Here is a 23,317-nt window from a genome sequence, read left to right as displayed (position 1 = left end):
CAGTTGCCCAGGGTTTGGCAGTCCCAGGGGTTGGCCAGTGTAGCGTTTGGGGAGGAGATGGTCCCAGTCAGTGTGGGGGTGCATCTGAGGTAGCTTAGTGTCCCTGGGTGATGGAGAGATGGTACCTAAGGTCCCCATGCTTGCGAATACTTCCAGGTATAGACAGTGGGCAACCATCAAAGGGCAGAGGGTGAAGCTCTTAGAGACACAGGAGCCAGTATGACTATTGTCAGGTGTCATTGGGTATCCTCAGAACATGTGATACCTGATACATTTAAGGTTGTAGTAGCAGAAAACCATGAGAGCCACTACAAGGTGGATCTGGTTGCCTCAGGGCATGGCATAGAGGCAGTATTTTCACAGCTGAATGAGGAGGGCCTAGGCCTACCTGTAGCCTTCATTAATAGGAGGTTACTTTCCCAGAAACAGAGATGGAGTGTTATCCAGCGGGAAACCTTTTCTGTGGTCTGGGTGCTGAAGAAGCTGAGGTGTTCAGGACTCACTTCTGGTTTGAGGTAGACCACAGCCCCCCCAGTTGGTTTATGCAGATAAGAGGTGAGAATCCCCAGTTGTTGAAGTGGTCAATTTCTCTGCAGGGAATGGACATTAGGGTGGAACACCTTCCTGGGTCCTGATGGTCTCTCCAGGTTTTCCACCTTTGTGATGAGAACTCAAATGAGGCTAGGTAGTTCTCCCCATTTTCAGCAGGGTGGGTACATGAGTTAGACCTACCATTGTTAAGGTGGTCTTCCCCAAAATGTTTGCTTTTATCCCTCCTATTTTTGCGGATCTCATCCTTGTTGGCCTTCGGACTCTTTGCCACTATTATTAACCAGTACTTAAGTGCTTGTGCTCTCTTCTCTAAAAATTGTAAAATTGGCTTACACCCAATTGGCACATTTAATTTACTTGTAAGTCAACAGTAAAGTGGTAGTACAAGTACAAAGGTCCTATAAATTAAATGCTACTAACGGGCCTGCAGCACGTATTGTGCCCCCCACTTAAGTAGCCCTGCAAACATTTCCCAGGCCTGCCATTGAAGCCTGTATGTGTAGTTTTAAACTGCTATTTTGACCTGCCAAGATAAACCATTTGCCAGGTCCAAATCTTCCTTTTGAGTTTTGAATACATTTATATATCACCTCTTATGTAGGCCCTGAACAGCCCAGAGTGAAACAAAGACAAGCTATGGGCCACTCTAAGTTAATAAGGGAGAGCAGTACCACACTTGCACATCACAATGGAACTGGCTGGGCACTCTCACAAAGGGGTTGACTCTAGTCAATTGTCACCCCAGGCAGCCTGGACCAGGGCAGGGAGGAAGTAACTTCCAGGCACTTCTGACGGTGGAATCCTCTAATCACTTCTGATAGGTGGAAGCCTCTAAAGGATTCTTCTACTTCAAAGTGGGCACTAGGGAATAAATATTGGACCTCAGACCCCAACTCTTCAGTACACATCTGGACCTATCAAAGACTCAAAAGAATGACTGCTGTGTTCTGCCTGCAAGAAGGACTGCCACTCCACTGCCTTGCTGTGTTGCCCGGCTGTCTCCTGTCTGAGTGAAGGGCTGGACTTGCATCTTGGACCCAGGCCCACCAGAGTGACTCAAACAGCTAGTTGACTGGCCTTCTGATCAGAAACCTAAGGGACAGAACAGGTTTTCTCCATCTTCTACCGAGCACATGGACAGTGCCAGCTGTGAGTCCTATCCTCCCAAGTAGTGCCACCCCAGCCCTGGATTCTTGGAAGTGGGCCTGACGTTGATCTACGAGCCCCAACTCTTGTCCCAACAGAATCTATGTTTCAGAGCTGCAGCATGATGTATCGCCTACCAGAAACTTCTCATCTGAGCCCCTGTGAGAAGCATCGCCTCATCAAACTCCACTTCGGCATTGCTGCATAATTCATCTCCATTGAAGGTTTTGCATCACCACTCGAAGGCTTTCAGGAACCAACCCTGTGCTATACATCCTCAAAGCAGGCCTTTGTATTGCAATTCCTCATCTATAGCATCCTCGATGGTGATGCAGGACTTCCAATACCAAGCCCTGCAATTTCTTCAGAACTAGCCAGTGTGTGGCACATATTGAAGCAGGCATTCGCATCTCAGGCCCCTCGTCAATGGCATCTTTGTTGATAAGAAGGACCTCATATTGGACTATAAGCACCTATAAAGCACAGCTTTAATGTTTGGTCATAGCTGAGGGCCATTCTCTCACCCCCACTAAAAATATACTTCTGGCTAAGGACCTGGGAAAGAGTGGGCAAGAAAAGGGTGGGGGAACACAAAAACAAACACCAAAGGGAGGGGTAGGGAAGAATGGAGGAGTGGGCGGGTGGAGTAAGTGTAGGAAAGTAGCCTCTTTTTGGCATGTTCCCTCCAACTTCTGCCTAATGTCAGTGTGTTTTTGACTGTGTCACTGGGATCCTGCTGGTCAGGACCCCAGTGCTTGAGGTTTATGGCCTGCGTGTCAGTGTGTTTCATTGTTTTCTAAATTGTCACTGGAGTCCTGCTAATCAGGACCCCAGTGCTCATGTGCTCCCTGTTTCCAACTTTGTCACTACATACTGGTAACTCAGTATTTCACTCTGAATTGGCATACTGCCCTCCCCCTTATAAGTCCCTGGTATAGGGTACCAAGGGCATTGGAGTTCCAGGGGATCCCTATAGGCTGCATTTATTTTGCCTCCCACAGGGAGCTCATGCAAAGGCTTCTACAGGACTGCCATTGCAGCCTGTATGGAATAGTGCATGCACCCTTTCACAACCACTTTCACTGCACCATATCACTTATAAGTCACCTATATATCAGGTCTTCCAACCCTGAAGGCTGGGTGCAAAGTACCTGTGTGTGAGGGCACCCCTACATTAGCAGGAGTGCTCCCACTTCATCCAGGCCCACTTTCCCAAACTTCGTGAGTGCGAGGGCGCCATTTTACGCGTGCACTGGATATTGGTCAATACCTATGTCCAGCTTCACAATGGTAACACCGAATATGGCCATGTAAGGTGTCTAACAATTGTGAATTGTACCCCAATAATGATTCCAGTATCGGCTGCACAATCCCATGTACTCTGGGGGCTCCACTCTGGACCCCCCAATACTGCCATACCAGCCTTCTGAGGTTTTCCAGGCAGCCCCAGCTGCTGCCACCTCACAGAAAGGCTTCTGTCCTCCTGGGGCTTGAGCAGCTCAATCTCAGGAAGACAGAACAAAGTATTTGTTTAGGGAGAGGGGTGTTACACCCTCTTGCTTTGGAAATAGGTGTTACAGGCATGGGGGTATCCTCCCAGAGCCTCTGGAAATGCTTTGAAGGGCACAGATGGTGCCCTCCTTGCATAATCCAGTCTGCACCAGTTCAGGGACCCCTCAGTCTCTGCTCTGGTGCAAAACTGGACAAGGGAAAGGGGAGTGACCACTCCCATGTCCATCAACACCCCAGGGGTGGTGCCCATAGCTCCTCCAGAGTGTCCCTGTGTTTTGCCATCTTGGATTCCAAGGTGGTGGGGAACTCTGGGTGCATCTCAGTGGCCAGTGCCAGCAGGTGACGTCAGATACCCCTTCTGATAGGTGCTTACCTGTTTAGGTGACCAATCCCCCTCTCAGAGCTATTTAGGGTCTCTCCTCTGGGTGTTTCTTCAGATTCAGATTGAAAGACTACAGCAGGAATCCTCTGCATTCTTTACTTCATCTTCTACCGACGGAACAACCGGTGACAGCTCCAGGAACTCTACAAAACTGCAACAAAGAAGCTAAGCCGACTTCTGCAACATTGTATCTTCAGCACCTGCCAGCAACTACAACAGTTTCCAGGTCGTTCATCCTCCGAGGACTGCCTGTCTTCAGCCTGCACCAGAAGAACTGAAGGAATCTCCTATGGAGTGACGGAGTCACTTCCCTGCTTCAGCAGGCACCTCTCTGCAGCGGCGACCGGTGGCTTGGGTCCCCTCTCCAGATGACAGGCGTGGATCCAGCAACATGGGTGGTGGAGTAAAGTGACTTCGACAGTTCCAACTTCCAGCTGTCCAACTCTGGTGGAGGAGCTTGCCTCCCCACACAAGACAGTACCCCCGTGCACTGCGTGACTTGCAGTTGCCAAGACTTGTGTGCGACCTTCCAAGAAGTTTTTCCTGCACAGTACAGCTTAGGCCCCCAGCATTCCATCCTGCGACACACAGCTTCCTGAGTGGTTCTCCCGCGGCGTGGGATCCCTTTGTGTCGTGCTGCGTGGGCCTCCATTTGCACCTTCTTTGTCCCCATGTTGTGGGACTCTTGTGTGCATTGCCTGGTCTTCTGAGGGCCCTCTGAGTTGCTGAGAGCCCCCTCTGTCTCCCTCTCCTGGGTAGAGGCCACCAGCGCTGGTCCAGGGCATCGACATTTTCCGCTAACCGCGAGCTTTGCGTGTGCCAAGGCTTGTTGGCGAAATCCAGTGACGCAAACCAGACTGCATTCATCCATCCAGCGTGGGGCACCTTCTGCACCAACCAGGAACCCTCATCTGTCTTCTTTGGTGCAATACTGACTTTGTCTTATCACCGGTGGTTCTTCTTTTGCACCTTCATCTGGGTTAGCAGGAGTACTGTCCTCCCTGGACTCTTCAGTGCTTCTTGGACTTGGTCCCCTTCTTCCACAGGTCTTCAGGTACAGGAATCCATCGTTGGTGTCTTGCAGTCTCTTTTGGTTCTTGCATTATCTTCGATCACGACTTCTAGTGTGTTGTAGGAAATTTGCTATGCTTTCCTTCTGCTTTCCTGGCTCTTGGGTGGGGATTATTACTTACGTTTGGTGTTTTCTTACACTCCGAGTGCCCCTCTACACACTACACTTGCCTATGTGGGAAACCGACTTTCACATTCCACTATTTTATTATATGGTTTGTGTTCCCCCTAGGCCCATTGCAACCTATTGTGATTTTCACTATTTGCACAGTTTTCCTACTGTGTTCTTACCTGTTTTTGGTTACTAGTGTATATATTGTGTAATTTACTTACCTCCTAAGGGGGTATAGTCTCCAAAGGATTTTTGGCCTTGTGTCACTAAAATAAAGCACCTTTATTTTTGTAACACTGAGTATAGTCTGACTATAGCGGTATTGCAAGAGCGTTGCATGTCTCCTAGTTCAGCCTCGGCTGCTCTGCCAACAGCTACCTCTAGATAGCCTGGCTTTTAGACACTGATTACATTTCACTAATAAGGGATAACTGGACCTGGTATAACATGTAAGTACCTTTTGTACCCACTACAAACCAGGCCAGCCTCCTTCAGTAAGTCAATACTGCAAAGTGCACCATAACTAAAGCTGTCTTTACGCAAAACCCAGAAATGGATAAATCTCTGTAAGTGGCCCTGGGAGAAAGTTGTATCATTTCCTTTGCGGAAATATATGAAATCTCAAAAAAGTATGTGCTATCACGCAAAATGCTGACCTTTAGCCAAAATAATAGTGCAAAATCACATGTGATCCAATAAAAGGTGCACAAATTCTGTTTGTTCATGTTTTTCTCACGGTCCCATCAGGTTTACCTGAGTGAAACCTCAATTACACAACATGGTGTAAGCTTCAGGGGCGGCCCCTCCACTATGGAGGAGGAGGAGTGTTGCCCCACTGCTAATAAGGCAGCAGAAAAATAAAATGATAATCCATTATTGTAAAAAAAAATTCCCACTATCTAGGGCGGGGCCAGCATCCTCTGTGTCAGGAGGGAGGTGAAGTAGGAAGTAGCAGTGCATTCTAAGTGCGCATCTCAATTTGGCTGGCTGTCCAATGCCAGCCTACCTGACATGCGCACTTAGAACTCTCCACCCGGCAGTGTTTCACAGCCGGGTGGAGACCAAGTGCAGGCTTCCACTCCCTCCCTGAGCGGCATTTCAGCCCGCTCTGGCCAATCTCGGCTCGGATTCTGGATTTGGTAGGGAAGGGAGCAAAGAAAACTTAGAGGCGGCGGAGGTGAGGTGGCAGGAGCGGCAAATGTGAGGCGGCCAAAAAGTACATTTAAAAAATATATTATTATTACACCCCACCGCCCGCTGCCCACCAGCCCTGCCTCGTAGCAGCCTCCACTTGCAAACTTGAGAATTTCGTGCAACAATCAGAATGAGAAATGGCAAAAATTGAAGTTGATTACATCCACGAAAACAACATTTCACCAGAGCTTATTCCTAAAGGTCATCTTACAATTACTGTATCACAGGTAATACTGAAATACATTGATAATACTGTTTTGTGACGAAGCTATACAAAATGTTACAGTACCAATTAAAAATACCGCAATTCAATTACATTTGTGAGATAAAAGTGTTCGGAAAGATTGAAGTAGATTGTTAGTTATAATAAATCACCTGTGCAAAATCATTAAAATTAATGAAATGCTGCAGAAACTATAACAGATTCCCCACCCCTCGCCTAAATAAATAAAAATATAAGATGAATAAAAATAAAAGATCTTTTATAACAAAACTCGGTGAGATGAAGTAAGAAATTATGGAGTAACAATATTTCCCTGGAATATTCTTTCATACTAGGAGTAAGAGCGATCTACCCATCACAGACCAGTTTTAACCTCAAACACTCATTGATGCCAAACTCCCCCAACCTATCCTGGGCCTCCAGCAATGGACTTCATCTGCCTATCTCTAGCAAACGTGAATAAAACGCAGATTTTTATTTTCACCACGATGAGTTTTCTTCAAACTTTTGCCTTGCGAATAACTGAATTTTCATGAGGTGGCTTAGTGGTGGGCCATAGGGCCAAGCAGTGAGGACCGTACTTTTAAAGCCATTAAACTCTGTCTAATTGAAATCAAAATCTGAAAAAGTGACGAGACCTACTGTGAGGGGTATAGAACATGTGAAATATTCAGCGTCCCCGTTTTTTACGTGAAAATTAAATGAGAGAAGACACAACACAATGAATTAGAGACCCAATAATTTAATGGCAGGGCTGAAACAACAGTATTGTGGCCCTTGGACAACAGAACGAAATTATGTACAAAGATGCTTTTTTCGTATTGGTGTGCCACAGTAAAGGGTCTTGAACTTACATTCATTCACAATATATTCTTTGTGCAACAAACGGAGAGAATTAAAAGTGCAGGGAAAAAAAGGCAGCTTCTTTTAAGGGGTCGCTAGGCTGACTTAAATAAAATAGAACTAACCTCCTCCATTAAAAAAATAAAAGAAAACATAAAATTGGCTATGTTTAGCTGTAGCGCCTTCCTGTTTCGTCAGTGCTGGAGAACTAGCGGGTCCAGTCACGTATAACCGGGTCACGGTTTAGTGAAGAGTGCGGACAGAGGGAAGGAAACAAAGCGAAGATCAAGACCGAGACATGAAAAGAAACAACAGATGAACAGGTTAAGGGATGGAGAAAACAGGAGTCCATGCCGTATTTTTCACAACGCCAGTTTTGTATTTCGAAAGCTTGAATTGTCCCTGGAATAGAAGGGAGAAAAACAGGTAAACTTGTTGTACACGCGAAACACAGATACAAAATCATGCACCAAACTAATAACGGAAATGCTCTCCTACAAAGAGCAACGCCCCCACTACATCAGTGCTTAATTTGAGCCGGTGGTTTCCGGTGCGGGGCACCGGCACTTATTTTTGAGGGCCTGCACTTATTCTTCTGCCTCAAGCATTTCCTGCGAGCAAAAGACCCATATGTGAAAGAGGAAGGAAGAGAAAAACAAGATAGTGTCACAAAGGGAGAAAGCAGAACGCTGCAAGAGTGAGCTGAAGGGGCAGGGAGTGGCTGTAAATAGATTAAAGGGTACCCAGATGGCTTCAGGATTCCCTACTGGCACATTTAATTGCAGCAGCTGCATGTTTAAGAGGAGGGCTATGGACACCAGCAGGTTTTTATTTACAAATTAATTTAGGCTCAACAAACGCATGACACTCTTAGTTCCTCAAGCTGTTCTGACACATGACCATGTGGAGCACACCAGTGTATGCAACCACAGCTTGATTTCACAAGCAAGGGAGTCAGAACACATACAACCTGCAGGCTGCTCTGGTGCTTCTGTGGGAGTGCATGCAGTTATTTATATGCTACATATTTTAGCAGGTGAAGTGGCTGCTGCTGAAACCTGAAAATGGTGGGGCACAATACTTCCCACTGGCTGACCTAATCTTTGCCCTGGGTGCCTCCTATATGTTAAGAATTACCTACAGCATGCCAATGTCAGGACTTTGTTATTGATACCACCCATAAACCATGTCAACAAGCATTTGCAATGCAATGGGTCTCGCATTACGTCAAGTTAGAGCTATTAGCGTTGGAAACTCCTAACCGGAGTTTTCTTGCCACACTAAATGAAAGAAAAAAAACAAAACATGAGCGCAATACCGCTGTGCAAAACACAGCGCGATCGCGCTGCAAAATAAAGAGAAAAAGTAGTCCAGAAACCGTGCGGAAAACATGTAACCTCTTATGTTTCCAGTAGTTTACCAGTGCTCTTGAGAAGGGCTAAACACCGAAAAGGCATGACGTATGCATGCCATTCACGAATGAAAACAAGAGGATTTTAAAAGACAAGCCCACGAACCAATGAAAGTGACTGACATAAAATGGGTGTGGTTAAAATCCCCTTAAAGAGTGATTAGAAGAGGGACGGAGCGCTTTGTTCTCGCCCCTAAAAATTACTTCCAGTTTGTAAGAGTTAGCATTTTAACAAGGTTTGCTCCCCTCAACCTGATCTCCCACTTAAAAAATGCTAAGGCTGGCAAGCATCACACCCAGTTCCTCCTGTATTCTACCACACACATTTTGCTATAGATGCAATCACTATGTCATGGCTTGTATTTTTCAACATTTACCCTCTCTTATGCCAAGAAGCACAAGTCACCTTGGAGTCCCCCATATGTTAAGAATTATTGTGAGTAGGCCACGGCCAGCAGCAGACTCAAGCATAAAACACACCAACAAACGCACGTGCGCTCACTCATTCATATTCTCTTTCTAGCTCACTCATTCCTACTCACTCAACTCAAAATCTATCACTTGCATATTCTGATTCATACTCACAGACAAATGCATCCACACACACTCACTGTTTCTCAGTCTCACAGAGGCACTCACAGACACCATTTCACAATCACTGATCCTCACACCTACCAGTGCACTGGTAGGGATCTGAAATGTACTCCTAGAATACAAGTGCTCTGCTTTAATAAATGTGTTTCAGTAGGGTCCACGTGCCTCTGGGCCCGGGCACAACTGCACTTGCTGCACCTCTAATAGCTGACTCTTTCCAAATCTCAATCATTCCAAATCATTCACACAAAAGTTTTCACTCCTGCGGCCTCACCTTCAATTATTCATACTCACTTTCACTCTTATACACACTAAACTGACACACAAACACACATTTACCCAATCTCATTCTCTCTCAACAACTCACAAACACACATTCATTTACACATGTCGAGAAAAACAACATTTTTTACTAACTTTTCTTCCTTTGTTGGCAACTCTGAGGCTCAAAGGCAGCAGCAGAGAATGAATCCAGTGCTGGACCTCGAACCAGCAAGGAATGACTCCCAGCGAGGAACCAGGCAGAGCAGCGGGCCAGAATTCCAAAGGGGAAGACCCATATCAAGCCCCTCCCAGCTCTTGAAAGGACGATCAGCCCTATCAGAAGCTGCCACAGTGCTTGGGACCTTGTGCTTGTTGCTGTATGTAGCTCCTGGTTGGCCTCAGGGATGCACTAATGTGCAACCGGACAGTCAGATTTAAGCCACGTGAGGCATGCGCAGGATGTCTGCTAAATAAAATGGCTTGTGCCTGTGTGGGAGAGAACCATAGTTGAATCCAGACAGCAACATATAGAGTGCAGTGTTTCTAAACAAAACTTCTGTAGATGGATAATGCCCCAGCTCCCTTAGCTTCTCATCCTTCTTCATCAGGTGCCTCTAAGAGCAGGGGTCTTCAAACTGGGGGATGGGCCCCTCAAGTGATCCCTGGGGGGGTGCCAGGCATTATGCAAATTACAGTTTTTTGTAAACAGAAAAACATGTATTGAATTTTCTAAAAAGGTAACATAACAACTTCTAGACATTTAAACACTGCCAACTTCACAGAATAATTATGTAAAAATTCTGAGGGGAGCCTGAATATTTGTTTTCCCCCACTGGCAGGGCCCTGCACAAAAACGTTTGAGAACCACTGCTCTAGAGACTAAGGGCCAGATGTAGCAAAGTGTTTTTCCCATTCTGTGTCAATGGGAAAATATGTGTTCGTACATATGGCCCTAGGAGTGCTGCAGTGCAAACTGGCGGTGTTCATGTAAAAACTACATTTTTATTTTTAAGAACAATCAGAAGTTAAGTAACTTGCATAGTTTGGGCTAAGGCTCACAGTATTATGTGGCACCTTACAGATGGCCGGGCTGCACCCTGAAGCCCATTTAGAGGACCCACCACTGATACAGCACACACTATAGGCATGATCAATGTGAGATGGCAGAGAGGGGGTGACTACAGAGCAGATTAGTTCAAAAGTTAGATTTTAACAGCTTTCCTCTGGTGTGTCCCATAATATTAATTTTGCACAATGCCTTCTTTTTTCAAACAAAATCATGGCATACATTTCAATGAGAAACTACCCTCAACGCATCTTTAAGAAGTTGAAACCCGAGTAGTATATTGCGTTTATACATAGCGCAGTATTACACACAAGCACTTGAGTTCCACTGAGCATCTTTTGAGCTGTCCTTCTTGTAGGAGCCATATCATACTGTGACTCTATGCCTTTCGCAGCAAACCTTCAAGGTTATTTCCCCTTTGATTTATTAAGCTCCTCTTTTTTTGTACTGAAGGAAACTGGAAGGTTAATCGTTTGTATAAAGTGAATCTACTGATTTTTGTGCTGATTCTTAAATATATTTTTAGATTATGAAAAAGGGAATTACAAAATACTAACTGATGTACTCTCACATTCCTTTGTGAATTAGAACCTTTGTGTTGCACTCTACCCTTGTTAGGTTGAGCATTTCAGACTAGGCGGTTGCCTGGCTGCAAAAGACATTGCCAAGAACAAACAGGGGATTCGCACCCACCCATTGCTTACCATTGGTTGGCTTTCCTTTCACTCATTTGCATGCTTCTTATTCGTACCCCAACTTGTCAATTTTTTGTCTGTCTAGCCTGTGGAGCATAACCTCTTTACAATCTCTTTTGACTGGCTGGCTACCATGCCTCCACCGCTTTGCCTTTCAAGTACTACGTTTTTCTATTTCAGTAAGCACACCAAGGAGTGCATGTGTTTTGCAGGTGTCTTCCATGAGCTTCTTCTTGACCCTTCCATGTTGCACGCACTGTTGCACTTCATTCCCTTTGATGTCTGGCCTGTGTGCTTCTCCCTGCCTGCTCCACGTTGCTTTCTCGTCTGTTACTTCCCCCCCGCCCTCCATGTTGCTTCAGTCCACCTTGCACCCCTGTGCTGCTTTCCGCCATAAGCGCCTTCCTTTCATCGTCGGTTGCTCCTCTACGCTACCCTCTATGTTGCTCCTATCCCCCCAAATATCAAATGTTACCATGATACCATTAACGTGGTATGCTGCAATGTGGACTTACTGATTCTATCTAAACGCCCTTACCACCTATTACCTTTACACATTACCTAAACTTAAAAAAAAAAACATATTACCTTCTTTACCTCTATCCATCCCTGAAACCTTAAATCCCATTGCCAAAGCTTAAAGCTAAACATTAAAGATATCCTACCCATCCCTTAAAACTAAAAGCTGCTTACCACACTTCTTCTAGCCAACTCTTGAACCTAAAACCCCCTACCACCCCTGCCAACCCATCCCTTAAACCTAAAAGTACCTTACTAACCCTTACCTCTACCCACCCCTGAACCCTAGAAACCTAAAATGCCTTCACCACCCTTTACTCTTAACAATCCCTTAAACCTAAAAACTCTTTACTATCTATTACCCCTACACACACCTGACTATTACTCTATTTTTTTTTTTTTAAATGAAGCAAGTGATTTTTATTATAAATTTACATGTATTATTATATATATATATATATATATATATATATATATATACACATATATATATATATACACACACACAAACTATTATATACGTATACACATATATGCCCATACATGTATCTATAGCTATCTATATACAAATATGTATATTTAAATGTACTATTTAAAAGAAAAAACATACGTCTGTGATAAAGCACTGCGCTGTAAAGGTACCTGTAAAATAGGCTGTGCGGTACTTACCCCTGCGTGGTAAACACTGCATGGTGCAGGGGGTGCGTGGGAAAAGATACATTGTAAAGGTGACGAATGATTCCCCCCAGCATTCATGTTACTCCACCCAGTGGCGGCTAGTGACTTTGAAAAGTGGAAGGGCATAAGTAACCAGGCAAGCTGACATTTTCATGGTAACTCCACATTATTTCAAAGCTTTACTTGTGGGGACTGAATGTGCACATGCGCAAACACTTACATTTCAACACCAGTCAGCCACCCGGGAGGGCTGGTTCTTGTTTTTTTTTTATAAAGCGCAAACTCGACCTGAAGGTATTGGAGCGCTTTACATATGCACAAATTACATTACACAAGAGCACATTCATTCTATGGTAAGACCGATTAAGTGATTTGCCCATAATAACAGCACGCTGAGCGGACACTGACTGCAGCATCGAGGAGCACGATACCAAAGATGGCACTGTTTAGTGTTATCTCCTGGCACTCCATGTTGCAGTCTTTGGGGAGGAAGAGACCCTGTTCTGCAGCAGGGAACTGCAGGACTGATTTGTGCAGATGGCCATTGTGCTGACAGAAGCGACCCCAGAGCCAAGGTTACTTGAGTGGGCATGGCAACGAGGTTTAGCGCCCTCGGCTGTACAGGAATAGAGCTATACTGTCACCTGTGCAAGGAATGTACCAGAACCACTGACTAGCTTTCCTGTTGACGCCTCCCTCCTAATCATTAATAAAACATAAGGATGAGAGGCGACAACTACCAAAGACCACCCTCCTCCTACCTGACTTAGCCTGTCCAACCTGCTCCAGCGCTTGACTCTCAATGGGGGGTTTGCTGACAACGCCCTGAGTCAATTAAGTGTGCACGGATGAGGCAATCAGGACTGAAGGGGTTAAAACAAGGACCCGCCTCATATGTGATGTAATTACCATTGCTTGTACCTATAGGGCGGGACAGACCCTCATAAGTAGTTGCTTCCACATGGGAAAAAAACATCTTGATACCAACTGAAATGGAACAGTCTGGCCTTGTGCTGCTCTATATTCTTGCATCTCTTCTCTCTCCCCTCCTGTGACGCGTGGGGCCACGCCCCTCGTGCCCACATACAGCAGCCCAACAGCCACGGGTGGCCCCAACCGTGCCCTCCATATCTGTCCCCCTCCCAAGCCCTCCATTTTGCTCCTCCTTGTGCTTAAAAAAAAAAAAGCGTTTTGCATATTTTTTGTTTTAATTTGCCAATCGAACTCAGATTTGCAAAATAAAAAAAACAGGGACTACATTTTGCAGGTGCAAAGGCTTGCAAAATGGCATGCCTGTCTGCATCATAGAATTTTCTCCGTATTCAGTTATGCTGCTCAGCAACGCCACCTACTGGGTGGCAATGCTTGTTTTTTTATCCCGCCTTAGGACTTAGGACCTGATTTAGAACTCGCAGGGCGGGTTACTCCCATAGGACATAATGAGATTTAGATTTCAGCAGACGGGGTATCTGTCACCGTTGCAATGGAGGAACCCGTCCGCCGAGTTCTACATCAGGCCTCAAGCCCTACGATTTTATCGCCTTCCTCCCCATTTGCTCCTGTAGGATGGATAGTTCCTCCAGCTCATTCAGAGCAAAACTAGCAAAAGAAGAGGCTAACTCAGGCCTGCGGGGATTTTCATGGTCAGAATCAGTGACACCTGTCTTTCTTGTGCAGAGACTCCATTCTGTCAAATAAGAGTTTTACAAAGAGCCACACGAAACTTGGTCACTCTGCCTGCTTTTGTAATGAGCTTACCAACCAGTTGCACAGGTCAGACAGACAGGCCGAACTGTAATTAACTCTTAAAATGGATAATATAATTTGGGAAGCAGGAATGCATAACAAAGGAGTGCGACAGATTTCTGACGCTAGGCGAACTTTCCTGATACCGACTACATCTAGCAGACAGTGTACAGATCATCAGAAGGGAGGAAAGGGGCCACATTATATTATGCATGGGATGGGCATGATGCTCAGAAGTAGGGGGGCGCAAAATGTACCAATTTGCTTTTGCATAATTACGCACTATTTGGAAAAAATAAGCAAAATTATGTGAAATACAAGATCATCGTTTGCTGCTATAGTTTAGAGTGAAATGCTTCCCTGTATCCACTTTGAACATGACAACGCATTTTTCTGGAAATAGCGCAAAAAACAAAAGTGCCCCAAAGAGCAGCAATTTGCGTTCTGATCATTTACACAACATTTCTGCAGTGAACAATGTGTAATAATGTAACATGAAGCAACAACCTAATTTCAGAAATTTTACTTAACAAGTGTAACATAAAATTACTGAAAGATGGAATCCCCAACACCCTGGTAAGAGAAGCACGTTAAGTGTCCACACTTGTATCAGTGCCCTTCCAGGAGTTAAGAACTTATTACCATGTTTGTGGAAATCAGCTTCTAAGTGAATCTCCGGGGTGAGTTGGGGGCACCACCTCCAGTCAGTAGCTTTCCTGCCTTCTTACAGAAAAGTGCTTAGAAGAATAAATACTGGCAGCTCTGGAGTAACTAGGAGCCAAAGTTAATACTAATCAAAGCTCTTTTCATAGTTGCAGGGAGTAGGAATGAGTGAATCAGATTGGAGAAGGTTGTACGTATGGGACCTCTGCATATTTTATGAGCTGGTTTGCATGAAACTCCGCTGATAACTCTTCTACCATAGCCAACACCTTCAATTAAATCAAACAAGATTTGTATAGCATGAGTAATCACCCGTGATGGTACCCAGGCACTGAGGCTCTTGCTGTGGCGACTCGGTCGAACCGGCAGGTCTTGAGTCCTTTCCTGAATTCCAGTAGAGAGGGTGAAGTCTAGAGGTGAAGAAGGAGGTCGTCCCAGGCCCTGGTTGCAAAGTAGGAGAAGGAGCGACCACCGCTGTAGCTTCGACGTAGGCGAGGGGTATGAGCGAGGCAGAGCACAGGTGACTGGAGGATAGGTGGAAGTTCAGGCAGTGGTTGATGTAAGCTACTCCTTGGTTATGCAGAGCCTTATATGTGTGGATCAGCATTTTAAATTGACATCTCTTGTGAATGGGGAGCCAGTGAAGTTTCCCAAGGTGGCGGGTAATCTGGATCTGCTTAGGGAGGTCAAAGATGAGTCTGGCCGAGGAATTCTGTAAGATCTGTAGTCTCCTCAGGAGGTGCGAGGTTATTCCTGTACAGAGTGCGTTACCGTAGTCCAGCATGCTGGTAACTAGGGCTTGGGTAGGTGTTCATCTGGTGTCAACCAGGAGCCATTTAAAGATCTTGTGAAGCATGCAAAGAGGAACCAGGCGGAGGAAACTGGGTTTATCTGGTTTGTCATGGTGAGCTTGCTGTCCAGGATGATGTAAAGGTTGCAGGTATGGTCTATCGGCATGGGTGAGGGTCCGTAGTTTGGAACACCTCAGGACTGGAGTCCATGGGGAAGTGTTGTTCCCGAGGAGCAGTACTTCCGTTTTGTCTGTGTTGAGTTTCAGGCAGTTGTATTTTCATCCGGTCGGCAATGTTCGTCATGCACCCATGGAAGTTGTCCCTTGTGCTGTAGGGCTTTTATGATAGTGAGAGGATGAGGTGGGTGTCGGAGTAGGAAATGATGTTCGATCCATGGGTTCTGACAATTCTGGCCGGGTGGGTCACGTAGGTATTGAACATAGTGGGGCAGAGGGATGAGCCTTGAGCGATGCCGCAGATGATGATCTTGCCTTCGAAAGTGAAGAGAGGAAGGTGGATTCTCCGTGTTCTTCTGGTGAGGAAGGCAGTTATCCATCTGAGGGTGTCTCCTCGAACTGCGATGTGGCAAAGCCTTTTGATAAGGGTGTGGTGGAATACAGTGTTGAATGCTGCTGAGATATTGACGAGGATCAGGGCCACTGTTTGTCCTCGGTCAAGGAGGGTTCTGATTACATCGATGGAAGCAATGAGGGCAGTTTTGGTGCTATGGTTGGTGCAGAATCCAGACTGAGATGTCACGAAGATTGCTGTTCTCCAGGTGTTCTCTGAAATGGCAATCAATGGGTTTGAGGGTCTTGGTGGGGAAGGGGAACAGCGAGATGGGACCGAAGTTCTTGATTTCACTGGGGTCAGGGAACTATTTCTTGAGAACGGTTGGACTTCAGCATGTTTCCGTTCATCATGGAAAATGGCTATGGTGATGGATGTGTTGAGGATGGTGTTGAGTTCTCTGCTAATCAACCTGCTTCCCAGGTTAAAAAAGTAGTGGGAATAGGGATCCATGGGTGCTCCACAGTGGACAGAATTCATGATGGCACTAGTGTTTTGAGTGATGAGCTGGTCCCAGGTGGTTAGTAGGTGGTCTGAGTTTGCATCTGTTGAGTGCGGAGGCTGGGAATGTCGGTTGTGGTGGGTTGGGAATAAAAAGTTTTTGTAGATGTGGGAGATCTTTTCATAGAAGAAGTCCACCAAGGTGTGGCAGAGTTCCTGGGAGGGGGGGCGGAAAGAGTTTTCGGAGGCAGAAAGGTTGGAGAACTTTCTGATGGCACTGAAAAGTTTTTTGCTGCTGTTTGCAAGGGTGTTCCTTTCTGTCTTTTTCAGGAGTTGGTGGTATTGGCTGAGCAATGTTTTGAAGGATGTTCAGTCAGTTGTGTCCTTGCTGGTTCAGAGCCTTCTTTCAAGTGCTTGCATTTGTGTTTCGTAGCTCTTAGTTCTGAGTCTACCAGCTGGCTTGTTTGGCGGTTCTGTTAGGTTTTGCGGGCTTGATGGGGACAACTGTCAGTGCAATCAATGATTCAGTTTGAAAAGTTCTTGTTGAGGTTGAGCTGTTGGAGGAGTTGAGAGCGTATGTCCATTAGCTCTCTGAAACGTTTCTCCAGCTTCGGTGAGGGGTGCTGGGAGTTTTGGAGGTTATGGTGGTGGACTTGTGATGGTGAAGTGGACGATGATTTCTGTCCAGGTGAGTTCTGTGACATGGCTGTACTTGACTCGGTCACTGGCCATGAAGAAGGGGTCGAGTGTGTGTCCTGCAATGTGGTTGGAGCTGGTGACTAGTTGTGTGAGGACAACAGCGTTCATGCTTTCGAGGAGGTTGGTGGTGTTGAAGTCATCAGAGCCACTGAGGTGGAAGTTGAGGTCTCCGGGGAAGATATAGTGCTTGGAATCAATGGCAAGTGGGTTGGTGAAATCGGGAACAGCATAGCAGATGCCCGGGCAGGTCCTGGAGGTCTGTAGACGAGGGTGCCTCTGATAGCAGTTTTGCTGTCGGTGTGGAATTGGAAGATAAGGTGGTCCATGATCGGGTTGTATTGTCTGTGGTGGTGGTGCAGTGGATGATTTCCTTGTTGAGGATGCAGAGTCCACCTCCGTGTTTGCTGATGCGGTCTCAGTGTGTTATCTTTCAGCCTTAGGGCATTGCTGAGGCATTGTTAGGTGCAGATGCAGGGTTGAGCCAGATGTCGGTGAGAAAGATGACATTGGGGATGAGGAAGGCAGTGGTGTACCACATCTCAGTGGCGTGCTTACAGAGAGATCAAGCGTTGAGCAGGAAGCAGTGGAGAAGGTCTGGCAAGGCAGTGGTTGCCGTATGTGCAAGTGCTCCAGTGCTGAAGGCAAAGCAGCAGTGCCAGCAGGCAAAAGGACCTACAGTGGATCATGGTGATGTGCAGCAGCAGCTGTTGTTGTGGGTTCCAGGGATAGGTGGCGGTGTAGATTCGGGTGGCAGAAGGGCCAGGATTCCTGGCACTGGCCGCTGTCCAGGTGCAGATGGACTTCCTTTTGGCGCACCAGTGGCACATCCGCTGGGCATGGCCACACTGTGGACTCCATTGAATAGTTCCTGGATGGTAGGTGGGGCTTACTGGAGGCAGGAAGCAGGAGGGCAGAGGGGCAGAAAACAACAGCAAAACAAATGGCAGCAGGAAAACAGCAGGTACAGAAACAGACAAGTACAGGCTAAGAGGCGGCAACAATAACAGATAAATGCAACAAGCAGTGCAGTAATTAAAGATGTCCAAAACAATGTTACAGTGGCAGAGAAACAGCAGCTAAACAACAAGCAGTAGGAGTAGAGTGAAACTGACATCGGGTAGATAAAGAAACAACATGGCTGAGAGTGAGGAAGCTGGCATGAAGACTTACAGGTCTAAAGTTCCTCCGAACTTGACTAGATAAACCCTCTCAAAGAATTAGTCGGATATCTTGATTTAGTTTTCCTCCACTGGCACTCTGGTCAGCTCAGAGCACTTTCAGCTTCCTAGAGTAATATCTTCAGTATGAGCTCCAGCAAGCAAACATCCAGGCAGTGGAACTTTGTACCACATGAGGGACATGACATTGCCTGCTAATTACATTCCAGTGATACGCTTAACAGGGGAACCAAGGGAAGTCGTCTGGGTGCATTTGATGCTCTTGCATCCTTTCTCACATGTCAAGGTATCACTTGCATTCAGATTTGTCTACTCTTTCTAGCTTTTTTACATGACCTCGGTTTTCCTGCAATAGTTTTGCGATGACTTCTGTTGAAGAGGTCCTAGCAATTTCTATGACTAGGACAATCCGCCTGCTGTCAGTCTGTATACATTTCTGACTTCTTCACTGATTTGGGTCACTGTAGATTGGTTATCCTTCACTACTTGCATGAAAGGGGCATAATGTGATCAGGTGAGCTACTTGTGTGAATTATCTCCCAAATTGTGCAAGGGCACACCAATAAACATGAAGCATTAGAAATATAAATGGCCAGCCTGCCAGAGGCAAATACCTTTCCGCCCAAGGCCTCTAAACATCTTCTGCTCAGGTAAGGCAGTAGGAAAGGCATTAAAAATGTAATTTATCTGAAGATGTCTGTAGCAACAAACTCTCTGGTGATTGATTTGCTTACAGAAATTTGGAATTAAAGGGTGCTGAGTTGATGCTGAGCATTTTGTCTATTCACTGCAGCAGTGGAACAAGGGTCCTCCCAGGCATCCTGAAAGACAGCATCAAATAGTAAAACCGGACAAGACACAGATAGTGTTGCAGAAGTATTTCCTTAAGCAGATCAGATTTCACCTCAGCTATAGCCACAGGAAGTTTTAGTAATTCTGCAGTTTTATAATAACATCTGAAAAGGAGGTACACCCGTCTGTGGTGGCTCCTCCTGTCTAGGGCATTTGAGTCTATCCAAAAGATGGTTTCAAAATGAGCACTTAGGTTTTTAGAAGTAAGCAGGTACCCTACCAAAGATTCATCCCTGATGTCTGCTGCCATCTTCCATGCATTTACAATAAATGACAGTCATTGCACATGGAGATAGAGCTACTGCCGGTGCTCCTTCTCAAGGAGTGGAGGATGTCTCTGAAAAGCTAGTGACTTAACTTTGGAGTGGGACTTTTATTTTGTGCCCTTTTCCAAGCGAGCCTTGGCCACTACGAATATTGCTTCTCTGTTCTTCAGTTCTTTAGTATGCATATAAGTACATCCCTGGATGGCAAATTCAGAAGGTATGAGAGTTAGTGACCATATGCGTTTCTGATAAGTCCTAGTGATTGAAATTCTGAAGTCTGCTACAATGATGGGTTGAAAAGCATAAACAATTGTGGTATTTTATCAATTCCGACAGGAAAAAAAACACTGAAAAGATGGAGACAGCCCTGGAACTGTGTCTATGAAGCACAGACAAAAAGAATGATCTGTGGCACCTTTATTGATCCAATAAGTCACATCATACAAGTAAGGCTAGTTGGGTGTAGCCAGGATCTCTCTCAGGCCACTAATCCAGGTTTGCTATTTTGCTATGAACTCAGCTGCCCTACTGTTGATTATGAAGATGATCCTGTCACACATGCCTGAATGAGAAAGAAGCTGGGTGGGTAAATCTTGTGCATTTAATTCTAGATGTCTATACTATTCCAGCATACCAGCTACCTTACGCTCTGCTGAACTGGACTTATTAAACTGAAGGCTTTTCTCTAAAAGCCACTAGAGAGAGTGAAAATTCTATGATGTTCAGATGAGAGGAAGCAGCAGCATCCTCAGAGCCAAGCCCATTTGAGGGTGCAAGTTTCACTGAAGAGACTCCATGTGACACAGAGCGAAAGGCATCCATAGGGTGCCAGAGGCCAACAGGCCCAGCCGCTGCAAAACTGCGAACACGGGAAGGCCATCTTTTGCCCAAACATCAGGAATGGCTGCAGGCCGCTGTACCTTTTCGGGAACAGAAGTAGCAAGAATAGCAACTTTGCATAATCTCCATTTTGGGTAAAATCAATTTCCTCTGGCAAGCATTTGAGTGCGGTCTACAGAGACCACTGGATAAGTAGGAGGGATACGATGCTCCCAATACATTGCACCATCTCTGCCCCTAAATGTTTTGCACAGGATTGCTGCACAGGTCATTACAGCTGCTGCTGACAGCAGAGAGATTTTTAGAGTAGCCTCAAGACTGTTGATACTGCCTATAAGGGTAGCCAGGACGACTCCCAAGAATTGTTCTGGGCACTTCCAGGTATGTCTTTGAATGATGATACTGAGTCCCAAGGCAGGGTAATACATCTGTTGAGTCCAGGCCAAAGCCCTATGTACAGGGCAGATATTATGGGCCTGCCGTGGCACTGGGGTGTCAAAGGGAAGTCTGTCTCACACTGTTTGGGACCAGATTGCCACCCCTCATTCTCACAGAAAGTTTAAAATGACTTCATATTGTTAGGTTTTGTCTCTTGCAGTGAATAAAATCTCCTTTTCAGATGTGATACTTTAGGATACCTCACAAACCTAAACATTCTTCATTTTAACTTGCTCCCTAGACCCATTCGGTCCCTCCCTCCATCGTAACATAGCTGTTACATCTTAAACAGTCATTTATTATATTGTCAGTTGATACACGCTGGCTTGTTAAACATACCATAGAACTAAACGACAATGTAGTTGTCCATTAGGAGGACACAGTTTTAGTCACAGAAACTGGGTAAAGGACAATAGCAACTTGGTCCTGGCCATGAAGATGCCCATAGTCATTTAAAAAGTAATTTTTGACTCGCATGTGCTGTGAGATGTATTGTTTATAATTCAGTGGGCTAACAATCCACCGCAGCAAACCACTAGTTGTTTTTGTAAGAAGCTGGTGCCTAATACGTTCCTCACTGGAGAGAATATCAACCTCCCCCCCCACCGGTTAGGAATGCTGGGTTTGAACTATGAGCCCTGAATGCAAGATTTACCAGAGGAAATGGAAACTGTTACTGGAAATCAGGGCAATCTGCACCAAATCCTTCAGACTTGCCCGAGACACACTTAACCACAGAGTGGGGAAGCTTACCTTGATTCACCTAAGGAAGGAAACATACAAGAAAGAAGGATGAGGTGGGGCAGGCTATGAGGCACATTAGTTTTAATCGCTTGTTTCCAGTTAAGATCAGGACTCTTGGTGAAAAGGGATCAACAACTCCTTGAAAGGACACTGCACCTCTACCTGGGGTTGGTTAACAGTACTATTTACATATTTATTTGCCCAACATGGCAGCTCCTATTTTTAAATCGCTAAACCACATTGAATAGTTTTAATTGTGTGAATGAACCAAGTTGGTTACAAATAAAGACGATTCTCTGGTGCAATTCCTGCGAAACTCCAATGAGTCTTTTGATCCTTCAGGACCCTTAGTGTACTTTCATTCTACTCACTTGCACAATCGAATTTGGAAAAACATAAACCATCTGCAAAAAAAAAAAAAAAGGAACTGATGTATACGCCTATGACAGCTCAACTTAAAAATAACTTCTTAGTAGATATCAGTACTTATGCACTTAACCACATCTATATTTTTTCTTCCTGACTGCATAAAAGGAGAAGCTTCCTTCTTATATCCACCAACCAGATCAGTAGATGCATCAAATTGGCTGTTGATTCCCAGCATGTTAAATTCTATTGCCAAAGTCAACTTTATTAATGTACGTTTCAGAAGTAAATTTGGCACTAGTCAATGGTTGCTTCAAGGGAAATTGGATGGTTAGGTTTGCCTAGAATAAAAAGGGCCTGTCTGCTTTAATAGAGTATATATTTCTCTCCTATTCCAGTTCTACTTGTATCTCCTCATTAAATCAAGACAAGAAAATGTAGTGATCATTCACAATTAATATTATAATTGATAAGGCAGGAAACGTTCTTCCTCACTGGCCTTTTGACTCTTTTGTCCCTTTAGCTAACTATAGTTGTCGTACCACTGCCTACATACCTAGTATAGGACAGATGTGATCATTTTAAATATTGGCTTTCTATGTTATTACAGAGTTGGTTACATCTGAGAAAGTTAATATTACAAACTTTTCACTCACTATGGTATCAGTGGCTATTTTTTTTCCTCTCTCATCTTTTTAAACCATACGTTGTCAAAAGATAATCTTAGACTTGAAAGACCTAAAAGGTACCAGAACAAAGAAAGACCGAAAACAGAAAAGGAAGAATCCGAGTATAAAACAGTGGTAGTCAGTTCAAATGTCTTTAACTAAATGCTACCTATTTGACTTTTGGGCTAAAGAAGCTACAGCTGTGAGCAAAGAGGTTCCTAAAACCGATTCTGATTGCCCACGTTACTAGATTATCCCATTTTACAACCTTTATCTATAGTAAAGAGTTTATATACCATACTTTAACTAAAAAACCTATATAATTTCTCAAACAGAAATCACTGCTTACATTATCAATTGTATGAACAATTACCAGGCCCAATGCTCCAACGGAATTCCCATTATAGATATATGATCTGCTCCTCTAATGTGGGTCAACCTGTCTCAACAACTTTTCTTTAATTGTCACATTCTTTTTAATAAAGTTCCCGATTCATCAAAAGGTAGCCTATATATTGATAGTCCAAGCTTTGTTCCTAACTCGCCTGGCTTACGGTAACTTGCTCTACTTTGATGCTTGTAAACCAGTTATTTGGAAACTAGAAGAATGCAGCTGCACGCACATTGCTTGCAATTCCCAGATTTGAGTCGGGACCTCCAATGGCTTCCTGTTGCACAACAAACTAAATTCAAATCCCTTTGCACTGCACATAGAGCTCTTCATACACACCTGCCTTCCATCTTACACCAGCTTGTAGATCCCTACACTCTCAAAAGGTCTTTAAGATCCTCA

The 23,317-nt window shown here is 45.0% G+C and overlaps 1 protein-coding gene across 3 annotated transcripts in view; it reads right to left on the bottom strand.

The window, feature by feature from the left end:
• Positions 1 to 6,918: 6,918 nt before the first annotated feature.
• Positions 6,919 to 23,317, bottom strand: part of EIF4E2 (eukaryotic translation initiation factor 4E family member 2) — an 84,760-nt gene continuing 68,361 nt past the window's right edge. For 2 of the 3 annotated variants that reach the window (XM_069212894.1, XM_069212895.1), the window contains one exon: positions 6,919 to 7,437. Coding sequence is in view for 1 of the 3 variants with exons in the window: in XM_069212895.1 (XP_069068996.1) it covers positions 7,398 to 7,437 (40 nt within the window). In the remaining 2 variants the exon portion in view is untranslated. The remainder of the gene's footprint in view (positions 7,438 to 23,317) is intronic. The other variant, XM_069212893.1, reaches the window with a different exon arrangement.

This window comes from Pleurodeles waltl, chromosome 11 (assembly GCF_031143425.1).
Source record: "Pleurodeles waltl isolate 20211129_DDA chromosome 11, aPleWal1.hap1.20221129, whole genome shotgun sequence".
In the NCBI taxonomy this organism is placed as follows: domain Eukaryota; kingdom Metazoa; phylum Chordata; class Amphibia; order Caudata; family Salamandridae; genus Pleurodeles; species Pleurodeles waltl.
Note: the sequence above shows the minus strand (reverse complement) of the source record. Positions and strands in the feature narration are given on the sequence as shown.